This window comes from Sciurus vulgaris, assembly GCF_902686455.1.
Source record: "Sciurus vulgaris genome assembly, chromosome: 18".
Taxonomy (NCBI): Eukaryota; Metazoa; Chordata; class Mammalia; order Rodentia; family Sciuridae; genus Sciurus; species Sciurus vulgaris.
Window position 1 is genome coordinate 15,872,088 of NC_136479.1, and position 18,696 is coordinate 15,890,783.

General features: G+C 35.8%; 1 protein-coding gene across 1 annotated transcript in view; it reads left to right on the forward strand.

Annotated features, from left to right (window-relative positions):
• The window catches only part of LOC306649241 (phospholipid-transporting ATPase ABCA3-like), a 180,787-nt gene that overhangs the window by 63,443 nt on the left and 98,648 nt on the right, over positions 1–18,696 (forward strand). The window contains exons 9-10 of the mRNA XM_079120034.1: positions 2,523–2,704; positions 6,219–6,359. Coding sequence (XP_078976160.1) covers positions 2,523–2,704; positions 6,219–6,359 — 323 coding nt within the window. The remainder of the gene's footprint in view (positions 1–2,522; positions 2,705–6,218; positions 6,360–18,696) is intronic.

The following is an 18,696-nucleotide window of genomic DNA, read 5'->3' on the forward strand; positions in this document are numbered from 1 at the left end:
TCGGTCATACTGAAGTATGACTAGGTATGTGTGGTCCAGTGACACAATATAATGACACCCCATCTGTTAGAGAGCATGGTTGTGGCCACTTTCCCAAGCCTATTCTCATCCAGTTCTCTGCTTTTCACTGGCCTTCACTGAGCTTCTTTGACCTTCACAAACACATAGAAATTTTCACAACCTCTCAGTGCCACTTTGAAAATATTAGGAGCTAGGAGCATTACTTCAGGTCTATTTACCTAGCTGTCTCATGTAATGTTAGCTACTTCTAATTGACTGTTCTGAACTTTTCTCTAGGATATCCCTAAGACAAGAAAATCTAAGAACTACATCTTGTCCTCTCCAGCTTATTTTCACTCTTCTCTTAGTTTAAGTAGAGAGACATGGTTTTCCTTCTTATTTTTTTCTAAAATGAACCTTTTTTCCAAAATGACATTTATATTTTGATCTTCTCAGGGTGCACAATGTCAGATAAGGAGAAACATATTTACTAACTAATCTAGTCTCATGCATAACTGATTATTTCATATTTTGTATCCTTTACACCATCAAATCATTTTACTTTTTCCTTTCCACCACGAAAAATGGTATATCAACATGTTTCATTTGTATGGAGGGAAGAATTCCTTTTTGTTGCATAGAGAGATTTGAATCTTCTATGTATTTTGTAGGTATTGTAAATAATAGTCTTTAGTCTCTGGCTAGTTTAACTTATTCGTGGTCTCATTTTTCCAAAAATTTTTTTGTTTCTTTTAATCAAAGTGACCCAAAGTCCTTTCCCTTAGCTTGTTTACCTAGATCTTGTTCAAGAAATCCTTCCATACCCAGAGTCATAAGTATAATACTCCTATACTTCTAAAATTTTTTAAATGTTTAATTTTTATATTCAGCTTTTCATTAAACATAGAATTGGTCTTTCTGTTGTAAGAATCAAATGGGGCTGGTCTTGAGACTCAGTGGTAGAGTGCTTGCCTAGCATGTGTGAGGCACTCGGTTTGATCCTCAACACCACATAAAAATGAGTAAATAAAGGTATTGTGTCTACAACTTTAAAAAAAAAAAAGAACCTAGGTTTTTTTTCATATGAAAATAAAGCTATTAAATAAATCATGTATTGATTAATTTGTTGTTCGCTACTGGTCTCTAATTCCACCTTTGTTTTGCATCATATTCTTATATATACATGAATCTGTTTCTTTGTATCAAGTCTTAATATGTTAGTCTTGTCCTGTCTTGCTATTTTTCAGTTATTCTTGTTACTTTGCTTTCCACTTAGGGTCATTTTGTCTAGTTCTATGAAAAATCCTGTTGGAATTTAGTGGGAGTTTTATAGTATTTATTGATTAATGGATTAATTGATTCAGGATACTTAATTTTCTCATTGGTAAACATAACCTCCAATGAGTAGTCATTCAGAAGAATATACATGTACACAGACACATATATGTATTCGTACGTATATATATGCATACATATGATTTTATTTATTGATGCTTGTGTAATTCTTCTTAAATGAAGCATTAAAAACATTAATTTATCTAGATGTGATAGTTCATTGGTTTATTCTGAAACAGAACATGTACTCTTAGTTTTCTAATTATTTTTATCATGATGGCTTATTTTATGTTATTTAGTTATTGTTTCTCTTACGTGTTACAAATTTTATCTTTCAGTAACTCATTGTGTCTAGGATATAGGGTGGGAGGACTTCTCAAGTATGGCACACTTCCTGAAGTTTGTGTTGTGTCTCCTCCCCACCCTGTGGTTTCTAAGTTACTATTCATCACCTCTTAGAATGGCTTCATTTTGATAATCATTTTTAATTCTACTAAATGCTTTTTTTTCAGATTATTTCTTTTTTCCGAAAGACTTAATGTTCATAGAAGTTCTTCTCAAAGTGATTGTCTACTGAAAAGAGATGGCTAAATTTGAAAGGCAAATGAGTTTCACGGGCCATTACCATTTTTATGTCTTGCCTCTTTGAACTAGGGGTTCATTGCAAACCCTAATGCTTCTCCTCTTGTGCTGTCCTCTGTCTGGAGATAGAGAAGGTAGAAGAGAATAGAATTACTTGGTTTCTTTGTCTTGCTTTTTCCCTTTCCATCTGTGCTATAGCTAAGCAGAACTACTTTTTTTTTTCTTCTGCTCTGTAGTCAGCATTCATCTCTTAGTGCTGTTGAATATTTTTCCAAATTTGTATATCCTCATGGTTATTTCAGTAGGAATTTAGCATGAAAAGAGTAAAGGGATAGAATCTAATGGGTTTGCTTTTCCTCTGACTTTTCTGTTATTTCTTATTTTTGTTTCAATTATTTATCTTGTTTTAAAAATTCCTATTTACTTTTGAAGGTTTTGAAGGAAGGAGGGAGAAACCCAGGGTTGTTTCAAATTCCATCATTTTCTGAATGAAGGGTTATCAGCAGATAATTGACAGTGGTAGAATGTAGAACATCAAACTTCTTTCTTTGCTATTTTTAATCACAGAGCATTCATCTATGATAAATATCTTCTTTTTATTTCAGAGATTGGTGTTAAATGGCATAACCTTTGGACACCAGCCAGTCTTGATGATAACCTCATCTTTGGCTATCTGTTGGGAATGCTTTTACTTGATGCTTTCTTATACGGCCTTGTTACCTGGTATGTAGAAACTGTCTTTCCTGGGCAGTGTGGCGTGCCCCAACCGTGGTACTTTTTCCTTCTGGTGAGTTTTATTGTTGAGAAAGTCCATAATCTTATGAACCTATTTCATAATATTTATAATCAAATAAAATGTCAAGTGTAGAATCTTACACATCTGTATACCATCCATATGAAATGCTAGCCCTTTCTTGATATACCTTAAAATCTTCTGCAGACACAGGTGCACAACATATAAGACACTGAACCCTACAATAAAACTGTAAGTACCATAATCCTTCTTCAGCCAGAAGATAGTGGATTAGACTGGAGAATGAGGAAACTTAAAAGTCTGCAAAGGGAGTTCACATCTAAATTAATGTGTAATACTTTCTTAGATCCTAGTGAGGAGAGGATTTTTTATACTTCTCATATCCTGGTTTTCCACTTGCTTCTTTTCAGTGACTGAACCACCTGCATCTTGTCCTCCACACATCCTTGCCATTACTCAGTAATACATGGTACAAAGAAGATATTATGACCATTTGTGATATATAGGCATTGATTGTGATCTCATTTTTCAGAATTGCATTTTGTCACTCCATCTTGAACATTGCATCTTAACAGCTTTTGCTTCAAAATTGTAGATAACTTTGCTGCAAACTGCAGTCTCTGAAAGTATTCTATAACTTTCTTCATCTGACAAAGTGAATCAAGAAGCTGATGTGTTTTCCAGTTCTCAGAAATCTTTGCTCCTTGTTCTTATTTAAAATTTTTAATTAAGGTAAAATTCACATAAATAAAATTAACCATTTTAAAGAGAATAGAGTTAGTGGCACTTGGCATATTCACAGTTTATGTTCACAATGTGCAACCATCATCTGTACCTAGTTCCATATATTTTCATTCCACAGAAATAAAACCCTGACCCATGAGGGAATCATCCCCATTTTTCCCTATTCCAAGCCCCTGGTAACCAGTAATCTGCTTTATCTGTGGATTGAGCTGTTTGAGATATTTCATATAAATATAATCATACAGTAATTGACCATTTGTGTCTGCTGATTTTATTTACCCTAATACTGTTTAGGTTTATCCATTATGTAGCATACATCAGTATTTACAAATTTCTTTTTATGGCTGAATAATATTTCATTGTATGTACTTGGACCAATTCCTTTACTCATTCCTCCATCAGAGGGCATGTATGTTGTTTTCATGTTTTATCTATTGTGAATAGTGCTATTATGAATACAAGTATTTGTTTGAATACCTGCTTTCAGTTCTTTTGGTTATATAGCCAAGAATGGAACTGCTAGTTCTTTTGAAAATTCTGTTTGATATTTTGAGGTACTCTCTGACTGCACCATTTTGTGTTCCCCAAGTGAGGTACTGGTGTTCTAGTTTCTTTACATCTTCACCAGCACTTCTTATTGTCCTTTTTTCTTTTATTATAGCTATCCTCTTAGGTATAAAAATAGTATCTAATTGTGGTTTTACATACATTTCCATTATAACTAATAGTATTGGGATTTTTTTTTGTGTTGGTTGGCCATTTATATATCTTGTTCACAGAAACATCTATTCAACTCCTGTGCCCTTATATTAAGTTTTTTTAATGTATCCTGCATACCAGGCTCTCATCAGATACATGATCCACAAATATTCTCTCCCATTTAGTGGGTTGTCTTTTCATTCATAGTGTTCTTTAACCCAAAAGTTGTTTTGTTTTGTTGGCACTGGGGGTGGAAGCTAGGGCCTCATGTGTGCTAGGCACATGCTGTACTGCTGAGTCACATTCCTATCCCAAAAGTTCTTAATTTTGATGAAATTCAATTTATACATTTTTTACTTTGTTGCTTGTATATCTGGTATTAGTTCTTTTTTTCTGCTTTTTTGGAATCTTTATTGGTAGATTAACTTATTAAAACGAGATTTTTATTGGTTCTCTTTAGTTATCTCAAAATAACTATAATAACAGTAGAATAATAATTCTACTGTTTTTTTTTTTTTTTTTTTTAAGGAAACATTGTAGATTCCAGGGTCATGAAGGTTTATCCTTGTGTTTTCTCCCAAGAGTTGGATAGTTTTAGCTCTTGTATTTAGGCCATTGGTTCATCTTGAGTCAGTTTTTGTGTACATTGTGAAGTAATCGTCTAGCTTCTTTCTTTTGCACATGGGTATACTAATTGCCCCAACACCACTCTGAAGAGACTGTTTACTTCCCTATTGAATGATGTTGGCACCCTTGATGAAAATCAATTGACATAGATGTATGGGTTTATTTATTGACCCTCAGCTTTATCCTGTTGGCCTATGTGAATATCCTTATTCCTCTATGACACTGTTTTGTTTAGCAGTCATGCAGTAAGTTTTGAAATTAAAGTGTGACCTTTGTTCTTCATTTTCAAGATTGTTTTGTTCATTAAGAGGTTCTTAAAAAAAAAAAAGAGGTCCTTGAACTTTGATATGAGTTGAGGATCAGGTTTTCTAGTTCTGCAAAAATGGCCATTGGAACTTTGAAAGGGATTGCATTGTTATGGTTGACTTAGCTAGTGTTGCCATATGTAAAACATTGTTTTCAAATGCATGAATTTTCTATTTATTTGGGTCTTCATTTCTTTCATCAAGGCTTTATGCTTTTTCATTGTATAGTCTTTTATCTCATTGGGTTAATTTTACTCCTCAGTGTTTTATTTTTGGATGCTACTTTGTAAATACAATTCATGTTCCTTCTGGATCATTTATCCTGGTTTATGTTTACATGCTGATCTTATACACTGTATCTTTACTGAATTTACTAGCTCCTGTAGTGTGTGGCTATGTGGGGGGGTGGATGAACTCTTGGGGATTTTTTGTGTGTAAGTTCATGTTATCTTTAAATAGTTTCACCTCTTTCAATTCTGATAGATTTTATTTCTTTTCTTCTTATCTCATTGCTCTGGCTACAACTTCCAGTAAAATGGTAAATATCAGGTATGAAAGCAATTATTCTTTTCTTGTTCCTGATTTTAAAGAGAAAACTTTAAATCTTTAACCATTAAGTATTATGTTAGCTATAGGTTTCTTTTGTTTTTCATAAATGCCCTTTATTGTTTTGAGAAAATTCTCTTCTTTCTATTCCTGGTTTTCTGAGTGTTTTTGTTATGTCTTAATTGAAATGAATGCATGGCATTTTTTTTCATTTTGTTCTGTTAGTGTGATGTAGTGCATTGATTTTTGTAAGTTGAATCATTCCTGCATCCTTGGGATAAATATTACTTTGTAATGGAATGTAATTATTTTAATCTACTGAATTCGACTTGCTAGTATTTTTTGAAGATTTTTACATCTGTGTTCATAAGGATCTTTTCCTTCCTTGTGGTATCTTTGTATGACTTTGATGTCAGCATGATGCTGACTCAGTTTAGTGTTCCCTCAGTATGTTTTGGAAGGGTTGGAAAAATTGTTCCTTCGTGTTTAAATATTTAGTGTAATTCACTAATGAAGCCACAGAGTTTGTAGAGATGTTATTGATGACTTTGTTATAAGTCTGTTTGGATAGAGGGCTTCATTTCTTCATGCTTATTTTTGTGATTACATCTTGACTTTCTTTGTAGCGCTCATATTGGTTTGGAAAACCGAGAATTAAAGAGGAAAAAGAAAATGCTGAAGAACATGGAGGAACGCAGAGAAGCACCTATTTTGAGGCTGAACCTATTAATTTGGTAGCAGGTATCCAGATTAAACATTTGCATAAGGTATTGTTTTAAAGATCTCTTTTTCCTTCAGGTACTGAACACCATATACTTCACATTGGAATTGTTTATAACTAACCATTCCAAGAAAACAAGTGAGAGAGCTATTTAATTTGAGTCATCCTCAGTATAGTTCTACTATACTGAGAGAGGCAGAGCTTGGCTGGAACAATGAATAATGACAACATATAAATATAGATATATTTTTTACAAACATTGTCTTATTTGTACCACTGCATTTCTTTGACTCTTCTCTGATGGGCTTGGCAACAAGTGATATTTGATTTTGTAATTTATGTGAATAAAATAAATTTGGTGCAATAGTAACATTGAGCTGTGGGTGGAGAATATAAAACTATTTCATCTTCTTTTTCAAATGATATTTTCATTGGATATAGAATTTTAGGGTAAAGATGTTGCTCTACTGTCTTTCCCAAAGGATTGTTTCTAATCATTATGCTTTAGTTCTTTTTCCCCACCATGTACATTTTCTCTGGCACTTTTCAAAACATTTATCACTGGTTTTATGTAATTTTGTTATGATTTTCTCTGGAAGTAGTTATCTTGTTCTTTGGATCTTTTGATCTCCTTGAATCTGTACTCTTTTGGGGTACTGGCATTTTTTTATTTCATTAAATACTCTTCTTTTTTTCTTTTTTTTATTATTTAAACAAATGGGATACATGTTGTTTCTCTATTTGTACATAGAGTCAAGGCATACCATTTGTGTAATCATAAATTTACGTAGGACAATGTTGTTTGATTCATTCTGTTATTTTTTTCCCGTCTCCCCAACCCCTCCCACCCCTCTTTTCCCTCTATACAGTCCTTCCTTCCTCCATTCTTACCACCCTACTTATCCCTAACCCTAAACCTAACCCTAACCCTAACGCTCACCCCTGCCACCCCCCATTATATGTCATCATCCGCTTATCAGTGAGATCATTCATCCTTTGGTTTTTTGAGAGGGGCTTATCTGACTTAGCATGATATTCTCCAATTTCGTCCATTTGCCTGCAAATGCCATAATTTTATTCTTCTTTATGGCTGAGTAATATTCCTTGTATATATATACACCACATTTTCTTTATCCATTCATCAATTGAAGGGCATCTAGGTTGGTTCCACAATCTGGCTATGGTGAATTCAGCAGCTATGAACATTGATGTGGCTGTATCTCTGTAGTATGCTGATTTTAAGTCCTTTCGGTATAGGCCGAGGAGTGGGATAGCTGGGTCAAATGGTGGTTCCATTCCAAGCTTTCTGAGGAATCTCCATACTGCTTTCCAGAGTGGCTGCAGTAATTTGCAACCCCCCAGCAATGTATGAGTGTACCTTTTTCCCCACAACAACCAACAATTGTTGCTTGTGTTCTTGAAAATCACCATTGTAATTGGGGTGAGGTGAAATCTTAGGGTAGTTCTGATTTGCATTTCTCTTAGAACTAGGATGTTGAACATTTTTTCATATATCTGTTGACTGCTTGTACATCTTCTTCTGTGACGTGTCTGTTCATTACCTTAGCCCATTTGTTGATTGGATTATTTGTATTCTTGGTGTAGAGTTTTTTGACTTCTTTATACATTCTGGAAATTATCACTCTATCTGAAGTATGAGTGGCAAAGATATTCTCCCACTCTGTAGGCTCTCTCTTCACATTACTGATAGTTTCCTTTGCTGAGAGAAAGCTTTTTAGTTTGAATCTATCCCAGTTGTTGATTCTTGCTTTTATTTCTTGTGCCATGGGAGTCCTGTTAAGGAAGTCTGATCCTAAGCCAACAAGTTGAAGGTTTGGACCTACTTTTTCTTCTATATGATGAAGGGTCTCTGGTCTGATTCCGAGGTCCTTGATCCATTTTGACTTGAGTTTTGTGCAGGGTGAGAGATAAGCGTTTAATTTCATTCTGTTGCATATGGTTTTCCTGTTTTCCCAGCACCATTTGTTGAAGAGGCTATCTTTTCTCCATTGCATATTTTTGGCCCCTTTGTCTAGTATGAGAAAATTGTATTCATTTGGGTTTGTGTCCATGTCCTCTATTTCTGTACCATTGATCTACCTGTCTATTTTGGTACCAATACCATGCTGTTTTTGTTACTATTACTTTGTAATAAGAGTTGAAGTTCTGGTATTGCAATACCCCCTGTTTCATTCTTCCTGCTAAGGATTGCTTTAGCTATTCTGGGTTTCTTATTCTTCCAGATGAATTTCATGATTGCTTGCTCTATTTCTGTAAGGTACATCATTGGGATTTTAATTGGAATTGCATTGAATCTGTTTAGCACTTTTGGTAGTATGGCCATTTTGACAATATTAATTCTGCCTATCCAAGAACATGGGAGATCCTTCCATCTTCTAAGGTTCTCTTTAATTTCTTTCTTTAGTGTTCTGTAGTTCTCATTGTAGAGGTCTTTCACCTCTTTTGTGAAATTGATTCCCAAGTATTTTATTTTTTTCGATGCTATTGTGAGTGGGATAGTTTTCTTAATTTCTTTTTGTAGATTCATCACTTATGTATAAAAATGCGTTGGATTTATGAGCATTGATCTTGTAACCTGCTACTTTACTGAATTCACTTATGAGTTCTAAGAGTTTTCTGGTGGAATTTCCAGGTTCCTGTGAATATATAATCATGTCATCAGCGAACAGAGATAGTTTGAGTTCCTCTTTTCCAATTCGTATCCCTTTAATTTCTTTGGTTTGTCTAATTGCTCTGGCTAGAGTCTCAAGAACGATGTTGAATAGAAGTGGTGAAAGAGGGCATCCCTGCCTTGTTCCAGTTTTTAGGGGGAATGCTTTCAGTTTTTCACCATTTAGAATATTGGCCATGGGCTTAGTGTAGATGGCCTTTACAATGTTAAGGAATGTTCCCACTACCCCAATTTTTTCTAGTGTTTTGAGCATGAAGGGATGCTGTATTTTATTGAATGCTTTTTCTGTATCTATTGAAATAATCATGTGATTCTTAATTTTTAGTCTATTGATATGCTGAATGACATTTATTGATTTCCGGATCTTGAACCAACCTTGCATCCCTGGGATAAAACCCACTTGATCGTGGTGCACTATCTTTTTAATATATTTTTGTATGCGATTTGCTAAGATTTTGTTGAGAATTTTTGCTTCAATGTTCACTAATGATATTGGTCTGAAATTTTCTTTCCTCCATGTGTCTCTGTCTGGTTTAGGTATCAGGGTGATATTGGCTTCATAGAATGAGTTTGGGAGGGTTCCCTCCGCTTCTATTTCGTGGAATACTTTGAGGAGTATTGGAATGAGCTCTTCTTTAAAGGTTATGTAGAACTCAGCTGAGAACCCATCTGGTCCTGGACTTTTCTTTGTTGGTAGGCTTTTGATGACCTCTTCTATTTCATTGCTTGAAATTGATTTATTTAGTTGTGTATGTCCTCCTCGTTCAGTTTAGGTAATTCATATGTCTCTAGAAACTTGGTGATGTCTTCAAGGTTTTCTGTTTTGTTGGAGTATAGATTTTCAAAATAGCTTCTAATTATGTTTTTTTTTTTTTGTTTTCTACAATTTGATTTTATTTTACATGAGGTTATGTAGCAGAAAAAACATAATTATTGTGTTTTCACATTAGTTATTAGTCATGTCTTTTATCACAAAATAAAACATAAATTTTGATGTACTCACAGATTTTAATATTCTTGCATATCTCCCCCATATAAGAAGACATATTAATCCTTAGTATTATAGACAATGTATTCTTCCAGTAACTTTATACTATTAATTCTATCATATTTTTTCAGCTTGCATCTTTGATCTACTTGGGATTTATGATTGTGAGTGATATAAAGAATAAAATTTTATTTTTTCACGACAATATTCCATCATCAACATGTTTCAGAAGACCCTAATACCACTATTATTTATATGCTGAAGTATAAGCTACTCATGAATCTATTTTTGAGTCACTGTTTATCTCTAAATACCACAATCTTTTACAGAGTGTGATTTTAGTGTATGTTTTTCTATTATTTGGTGAAGGAAAATCCTCCTCTTTCCAAAATATTTTAATTTTTTTCTATTCTTTATACACTTTTTTTTAAAATTTATTTTTATTGTAAACAAATGGGATACATATTGTTTCTGTTTGTACATGGAGTAACAGCATACCATTTGCATATTCATAAATTTACATACAGTAATGATGTTTGATTCATTCCATTATTTTTTCCTTCCCCCCCACCCCTCCCACCTCTCTTTTCCCTCTATACAGTCCCTCCTTCCTCCATTCTTATGCCACTCACACCCCCCAGTAAGTGTCATAATCCGCTTATCAGTGAGAAAATTCCTCTTTTGGATTTTTGAGATTGTCTTATTTCACTTAACATGATATTCTCCAATTTCATCCATTTCCATGCAAATGCCATAATTTTATTATTCTTTAGCTGAGTAATATTCCATTGTATATATGTACCACAGTTTCTTTATCCATTCATCAATTGAAGGGCATCTAGGTTGGTTCCATACTCTGGCTATTGTGAATTGAGCCACTATGAACGTTGATGTGGCTGTATCTCTGTAGTGTGCTGATTTCAAGTCCTTTGGGTATAGGCCAAGGAGTAGGATAGCTGGGTCAAATGGTAGGTCCATTGCAAGTTTTCTAAGGAATCTCCACACTGCTTTCCAGAGTGGCTGCACTAATTTGCAGCCCCACCAGCAATGTATGAGTGTACCTTTTTCCCCACATCCTCTCCAACACCTATTGTTGCTTGTGTTCTTGATAATCGCCATTCTAATTGGGGTGAGATGGAATCTTAGGGTAGTTTTGATTTGCATTTCTCTTATTACTAAAGATGTTGAACATTTTTTCATATGTCTGTTGATTGCTTGTACATCTTCTACTGTGAAGTGTCTGTTCATTTCCTTAGCCCATTTGTTGATTGGATTATTTGTATTCTTGGTGTAGAGTTTTTTGAGTTCTTTATATATTCTGGAAATGAGTGCTTTATCTGAAGTATGAGTGGCAAAGATATTCTCCCACTTTGTAGGCTCTTTCTTCACATTGCTGATAGTTTCCTTTGCTGAGAGAAAGCTATTTAGTTTGAATCTATCCCAGTTGTTGATTCTTGCTTTTATTTCTTGTGCTTGTCCTGTTAAGGAAGTCTGATCCTAAGCCAACAAGGTGAAGATTTGGACCTACTTTTTCATCTATAAGATGCAGGGTCTCTGGTCTGATTTCAAGGTCCTTGATCCATTTTGAGTTCAGTTTTGTGCAGGATGAGAGATAGGGGTTTAGTTTCATTCTGTTGCATATGGATTTCCAGTTTTCCCAGCACCATTTGTTGAATAGGCTATCTTTTCTCCATTGCATATTTTTGGCCCCTTTATCTAGTATGAGAAAATTGTATTTATTTGGGTTTGTGTCCGTGTCCTCTATTCTGTACCATTGATCTACCTGCCTATTTTGGTACCAATACCATGCGGGTTTTGTTACTATTGCTTTGTAGTAGAGTTGAAGATCTGGTATTGCGATACCCCGTTTCATTCTTGCTGCTAAGGATTGCTTTAGCTATTCTGGGTTTCTTATTCTTCCAGATGAATTTCATGATTGCTTGCTCTATTTCTGTAAGGTACATCATTGGGATTTTAATTGGAATTACATTGAATCTGTATAGCACTTTTGGTAGTATGGCCATTTTGACAATATTAATTCTGCCTATCCAAGAACATGGGAGATCCTTCCATCTTCTGAAGTCTTCCTCAATTTCTTTCTTCAGTGTTTTGTAGTTTTCATTGTAGAGATCTTTTACCTCTTTGGTTAGATTGATTCCCGAGTACTTTATTTATTTTTTTTTTTTGAGGCTATTGCAAATGGAGTTGTTTTCCTCATTTCCCTTTCAGCTGTTTCATCGCTTGCGTATAAAAATGCTTTAGATTTATGCGTGTTGATTTTATAGCCTGCTATTTTGCTGAATTCATTGATGAGGTCTAGAAGTTTTCTGGAGGAGGATTTTGGATCCTCTAAATATAAAATCACGTCATCAGCAAGTAGTGACAGCTTAAGTTCCTCTTTTCCTATACATATCCCTTTAATTTCTTTAGTCTGCCTAATTACTCTGGCTAGAGTTTCAAGGACAATGTTGAATAGAAGTGGTGAAAGAGGACATCCCTATCTTGTTCCCATTTTTAAAGGGAATGCTTTCAGTTTTTCTCCATTAAGAATGATGTTGGCCATGGGCTTAGCATAAATAGCCTTTACAATGTTCAGGTATGTTCCTACTATCCCTATTTTTTCTAGTGTTTTGAGCATGAAGGGGTGTTGTATTTTGTCGAACGCTTTTTCTGCATCAATTGAAATAACCATATGATTCTTATCCTTAAGTCTATTGACATGATGGATTACATTTATTGATTTATGGATGTTAAACCACCCGAGAATTCCAGGGATGAACCCCACTTGATCGTGGTGCACAATTTTCTTAATATGTTTTTGAATACGGTTTGCCAATATTTTGTTAAGGATCTTTGCATCTGTATTCATCAAAGATATTGGTCTAAAATTTTCTTTCCTTGATGTGTCTTTTCCTGGTTTGGGTATGAGGGTGATATTAGCTTCATAGAATGAGTTTGGTAGGATACCCTCCTTTTCTATTTCCTGGAATACTTTGAGAAGTATTGGAATGAGTTCTTCTTTGAAGGTCTTGTAGACCTCGGCTGAGAATCTGTCTGGTCCTGGGCTTTTCTTGGATGGTAGGTTTTTAATGGCTTCTTCTATATCATTGCTTGATATTGATCTGTTTAAAATGTTTAAATTTTGTATGTCCTCCTGGTTCAGTTTGGGAGGAGCATATGTCTTTAGAAATTTGTCAATGTCTTCGATAGTTTCTATTTTGTTGGAATACAGATTTTCAGAGTAGCTTCTCATTATGTGTTGTAACTCAGTGGTGTCTGTCATGATATTTCCTTTTTCATCACGGATTTTAGTAATTTGAGTTTTCTCTCTCCTTCTCTTTGTTAGTGTGACTAAGGGTTTGTTTATTTTGTTTACTTTTTCAAAGAACCAACTTTTCGTTTTGTCAGTTTTTTGTATTGTTTCTTTTATTTAGATTTCATTGATTAGCTCTGATTTTAATGATTTCCTGTCTTCTACTACTTTTGCTGTTATTCTGTTCTTCTTTTTCTAGGGCTTTGAGCTATAATATTAGGTCATTTAGTTGTTGACTTTTCATTCTTTTCTGGAATGCGCTCCATGCAATGAATTTTCCTCTTAGTACCGCTTTCATAGTGTCCCAGAGATTTTGATATGTTGTATTGTCGTTCTCGTTGACCTCTAAGAATTTTTTATCTCCTCCCTGATGTTTTCTGTTATCCATATTTCATTCAATAGCATATTATTTAGTCTCCAGGTGTTGGAGTAATTTTTGTTGTTTATTTTGTCATTGACTTCTACTCTCAGTCCATTATGATCTGATAGAACACAAGGCAGTATCTCTATTTTTTTGCATTTCCTAAGGGCTGCTTTGTGGCATAACATATGGTCTATTTTCGAGAAAGTTCCATGTGCTGCTGAGAAGAACTTGAATCCGCTCATTGATGGATGGAATATTCTATATATGTCTATTAAGTCTAGGTTATTGATTGTGTTATTGAGTTCTATGGTTTCTTTGGTTGGATTTTGTTTGGAAGATCTATCTAGTGGTGACAGCGGTGCGTTAAAGTCACCCAGAATTATTGTGTTGTGGTCTGTGTGATTCCTGAAATTGAGAAGGATTTGTTTGATGTACAGGGATGCACCATTGTTTGGGGCATGAATATTTACTATCATTATGTCTTCCTGATTTATGGTTCCCTTAAGCAGTATGAAATGTCCTCCTTTATCTCTTCTGACTAACTTTGGCTTGAAGTCCACTTTATCTGATATAAGGATAGAAACCCCCACTTTTTTACTGAGTCCATGTGCGTGGTAGGTTTTTTCCCATCCTTTCACTTTAGTCTGTGGATGTCTTTTTCTATGAGATGAGTCTCTTGCAGGCAGCATATTGTTGGGTCTTTCTTTTTAATCCATTCTGCCAGTCTACGTCTTTTGATTGATGAGTTTAGGCCATAAACGTTCAGGGTTATTATTGAGATATGATTTGTATTCCCAGTCATTTGGCTTATTTTTGGTTTCTAAGTTGGCTTGGTTTCTCCTTTGAGTGCTTTTTCTCTAAGGTAGTTCCTCCCTTTGCTGACCTCCATTGTTGTTTTTCATTTCCTCCTCATGGAATATTTTGTTGAGAACATTGTGTAGTGCAGGCTTTCTATTTGTAAATTCTTTTAAGTTTTCTTTATCATGGAAGGATTTTATTTCATCTTCAAATCTGAAGGTTAGTTTTTCTGGGTATAGGATTCTTGTTTGGCAACCATGTTCTTTCAGAGCTTGAAATATGTTGGCTGCTATCCGTATTGGTCTCTCCCTATATGTAATCTGATGCTTTTCTCTCGCAGCCTTCAAAATCCTATCTTTATTTTGAATATTAGGCATTTTCATTATAATGTGCCTTGGTGTAGATCTGTTGTGATTCTGTGTATTTGGTGTTCTATAAGCCTCTTGTATTTGATTTTCCATTTCATTCTTCAGGTTTGGGAAATTTTCTGATATTATTTTATTGAATAGGTTGTTCATTCCTTTTGTTTGTATCTCTGTGCCTTCCTCAATCCCAATAATTCTTAAATTTGGTCTTTTCATGATGTCCCATAGTTCTTGGAGATTCTGTTCATGATTTCTTACCATCTTCTCTGTTTGGGCAACTTTATTTTCAAGACTGAATATTTTGTCTTCATTGTCTGAGGTTCTGTCTTCCAAGTGGTCTAGTCTGTTGGTGATGCTTTCCATTGAGTTTTTTATTTGGTTTATTGTCTCCTTCATTTCAAGGATTTCCGTTTGGTTTTTTTTTTTTTTTTTTTTTTTTTTTTTTTTTTTTTTTTTTTTGAGAATCTCTATCTCTTTGTTGAAATGATCTTTTGCTTCCTGCAGGTGCTCTGTCATCTTATTGGTATTATCATTCATTGCCTGCATTTGCTCTCTAATCTCATCGTTTGCTTCGCGAATCATCTTAATCATGTATAATCTGAAGTCCTTTTCTGACATTTCTTCTAACATGCTGTCATTGGATTCTATTAATATAGAATCTAGATTTGTTTGGATCATTTTCTTCCCTTGTTTTTTCATGTTGTTCATGTATCTTCCCCTCTAGCAGTGCAGATCTGAGGTATTGCTGATTTCCCCCTATAGGCTTATAGTGGCCCTATAGGTTTCCAAAACCTTTTCTTTAAGGGGAGATCAATATTAGCAGTGCCCAATTTAGGCACTGTGCAATCCTAGACCAAATAGCCCCTATGAGGACAATAACAAAATTGTCATAATAAACAGAATTAGTTCACATATTATCTTCAGTAAAATAAACCGGTTTGCAATAAGGTCTGCAGTTTCTAATGGAGGACAAAGAGGATTAAGAGGGATGTAGAATGTGGCTGTTAATGGGATAAGAAAAGAATATACAGAAGTTCTAGAAAATAGAAAGTGTGAGAGTGTAATCAAAAGAAATTGGATGTTAGCATGCAAAAAAGGGAGAAAGAGACTCTGAGGGAACAGGTAAACAAAAGGAAAAGAGAGCAAGAAAAGTAAAGAAATAAAAACTTAAAATTTTTCAATAAGAAGAAAAAAGAAAATCTACAGTATAACAGTCATATACTAATGAAACCTCCCAGTCTTCAGTAGCCTGATTCATGAGAGGTACCTGACAGTGAGCTTCAAGTCTCCAGCAAGCGTCTCAGGATGGGATTTGCCCCACCTAAAGATTGGAGCTATGGCTTCCAGGATTATCCAAAATGGCCACTGTGGCTTCCAATCTGTTGGCAAATGGGGAACTGCAGCTCAGGGTGTGGACGTGGTCAGCTGGAGGTCCTGGAGGTGGGGTGCGGTTGGTCAGTAGGGGTCCTGGAGTTCGGGTGTGTTTGGTGTGGTTGTGGGATCCTGGAGGTTGGGTGCAATCAGTCAGTCTGGGGTCCCAGTGATAGGGTGCAGTCAGTTGGTCTGGGGGTCCTGGCGGCAGGGAGCAATCAGTCGATGTGAGGGTCCTAGAGACAGGGAGTGATCGGTCGGGCTGAGGGCTCCTGGAGACGGGGCTCAGTCATTCGGGCCAGGGGGCCTATGGGGTCTGGCTGTTGTCTCAAAATGGCAGCAGCCATGTGTAATCAAACCTGCAGGTCTTGTGACAGTGAACTTCCAGGCAACAGCAGGCAGCTGGTGCTCCACTGGTGGTCAGCAATCAGTTTGCTGACTGTTGTCGGAGGATCGGGAGGTGAACCTCGTGCCTTGGGTGATGGATAGTTGTAAGGCAGGCTATGGACAGGCGAGAGGCAGGCAAATGGCGGATGATAGGCATCTGACAGTGAGCAATCGGCATTCAAAAAAGGCGTTGATATGCTGGCAGATTGCAGGTCATCACAGCAGACAAATGGGGTAAACACCAGGGGATCGATAAGCAGCAAAAACTGCCTCACCAAGAAACAGATACCCTCTGCTTGAAACCAGAGTTACGGAACGACAAGGAACACAGCCTCCCTCTAGTCCACCATCTTGGATCTCCAACATCAAACTTTTTTTTTTTTCCCTTCCCCCCACCCCTCCCACCCCTCTTTACCCTCTATACAGTACTTTCTTCCTCCATACTTGCCCCCCTCCCTAACCCTAACTCTAACCCTAACATTAACCCTTCCTCCCCCCCATTATGTGTCATCCTCCACTTATTAGCGATATCATTCATCCTTTGGCTTTTTGAGATTGGCTTATCTCACTTAGCATGATATTCTCCAATTTCATCCATTTGCCTGCAAATGCCATAATTTTGTCATTCTTTATGGCTGAGTAATATTCCATTATATATATATACCACAGTTTCTTTATCCACTCATCAATTGAAGGGCATCTAGGTTGGTTCCATAGTCTGGCTATTGTGAATTGAGCAGCTATGAACATTGATGTGGCTGTATCTCTGTAGTATGCTGATTTTAAGTCCTTTGGGTATAGGCCAAGGAGTGGGATAGCTGGGTCAAATGGAGGGTCCATTCCAAGTTTTCTAAGGAATCTCCACACTGCTTTCCAGAGTGGCTGCACTAATTTGCAGCCCCACCAGCAATGTATGAGTGTACCTTTCTCCCCACATCCTCGCCAACACCTGTTGCTTGTATTTTTGATAATCGCCATTCTAATTGGGGTGAGATGGAATCTTAGGGTGGTTTTGATTTGCATTTCTCTTATTACTAGAGATGTTGAACATTTTTTCATATGTTTATTGATTGCTTGTACATCTTCTTCTGTGAAGTGTCTGTTCATTTCCTTAGCCCATTTGTCGATTGGATTATTTGTATTGTTGGTGTAGAGTTTTTTGAGTTCTTTATAGATTCTGGAGATTAGTGCTCTATCTGAAGTATGATTGGCAAAGATATTCTCCCACTCTGTAGGCTCTTTCTTCACATTACTGATAGTTTCCTTTGCTGAGAGAAAGCTTTTTAGTTTGAATCTATCCCAGTTATTGATTCTTGCTTTTATTTCTTGTGCTATGGGAGTCTTGTTGAGGAAGTCTGGTCCTAGGCCAACATGTTGAAGATCGGGACCTACTTTTTCTTCTATAATCTGCAGAGTCTCTGGTCTGATTCCAAGGTCCTTAATCCATTTTGAGTTGAGTTTTGTGCAGGGTGAGAGATAGGGGTTTAGTTTCATTCTGTTGCATATGGATTTCCAATTCTCCCAGCACCATTTGTTGAAGAGGCTATCTTTTCTCCATTGCATATTTTTGGCGCCTTTGTCTAGTATTAGAAAGTTGTATTTATTTGGGTTTGTGTCCGTGTCCTCTACTCCGTACCATTGATCTACCTGTCTATTTTGGTACCAGTACCATGCCATCTTTGTTACTATTGCTTTGTAATAAAGTTGAAGTTCGGGTATTGCGATACCCCCTGCTTCATTTTTCCTGCGAAGGATTGCTTTAGCTATTCTGGGTTTCTTATTCTTCCAAATGAATTTCATGATTGCTTGCTCTATTTCTGTAAGGTACGTCATTGGGATTTTAATTGGGATTGCATTGAATCTGTATAGCACTTTTGGTAGTATGGCCATTTTGACAATATTAATTCAGCCTATCCAAGAACATGGGAGATCTTTCCATCTTCTAAGGTTTTCTTTAATATCTTTCTTTAGTGTTCTGTAGTTCTCATTGTAGAGGTCTTTCACCTCTTTTGTGAGATTGATTCCCAAGTATTTTATTTTTTTTGATGCTATCGTGAATGGGGTAGTTTTCATAATTTCTCTTTCTGAGGATTCATCACTTATGT